The sequence below is a fragment of the Penaeus monodon genome, chromosome 32 (assembly GCF_015228065.2).
Source record: "Penaeus monodon isolate SGIC_2016 chromosome 32, NSTDA_Pmon_1, whole genome shotgun sequence".
NCBI lineage: Eukaryota > Metazoa > Arthropoda > Malacostraca > Decapoda > Penaeidae > Penaeus > Penaeus monodon.
In genome coordinates this window covers 17,884,409-17,885,024 of record NC_051417.1, presented here as the reverse complement: position 1 = coordinate 17,885,024, position 616 = coordinate 17,884,409, and the positions used below count along the sequence as shown (strand labels likewise).

General features: G+C 48.5%; 1 protein-coding gene across 1 annotated transcript in view; it reads right to left on the bottom strand.

The window, feature by feature from the left end:
- Window positions 1-8: 8 nt before the first annotated feature.
- The window catches only part of LOC119593695, a 5,070-nt gene continuing 4,462 nt past the window's right edge, over window positions 9-616 (bottom strand). The window contains exon 4 of the mRNA XM_037942650.1: window positions 9-394. Coding sequence (XP_037798578.1) covers window positions 51-394 — 344 coding nt within the window. The 3' untranslated portion in view covers window positions 9-50. The remainder of the gene's footprint in view (window positions 395-616) is intronic.

The following is a 616-nucleotide window of genomic DNA, read 5'->3' as shown; positions in this document are numbered from 1 at the left end:
TATAAACTCTTGGTCATACAGTCCTTATGGATTCGGTGTCAGTGTACCTATTAGAAGCTGCCCGTCACTGGAACGCCGAGAGCCTCCAAGCGAGCCTTGTATCCGGAGCAGAACTTCTGCAGGAGGCGGAACCTCTGTGTCAATTGCTGGTTCCTCTGCTTAAGGCCATCAAGCTCCGTGCGAGCTTTGTCGTGGAGATCGCGCATCTTCCTTCGGTAAATGGCCGAAGCCTCGTTGTTGAGGACCCGGGACCGCTGATCTCGTTCCTCAGCGCTGCTGAGGAACTGACGTTGATGCCGATGCCGACAGCCTTTCCGTTTCTTTGAAGTGCCACTACTAGACACACAAGCAGTAGCTACACCCTCTTGGTGTTGTAAGACATCAAACTGTTGGCCTGTTATGGATTCGTTGTAGGGGACTGTGACAATACAAGCAGGATGGCTTAACATGGCCTTGTATGCTGGCACTTGGAGGTAATGACGAGGATTCAGTAAATAGCACTACTTATACTAAGGATAAGGAAGTACCAGTATGGGTTTCGCCTCTTTCATCTTGCATTCTTTTCTTGTAAACGTTGAGGCTCCAGTGCAGATAATGAAACTATATTATAGCATTT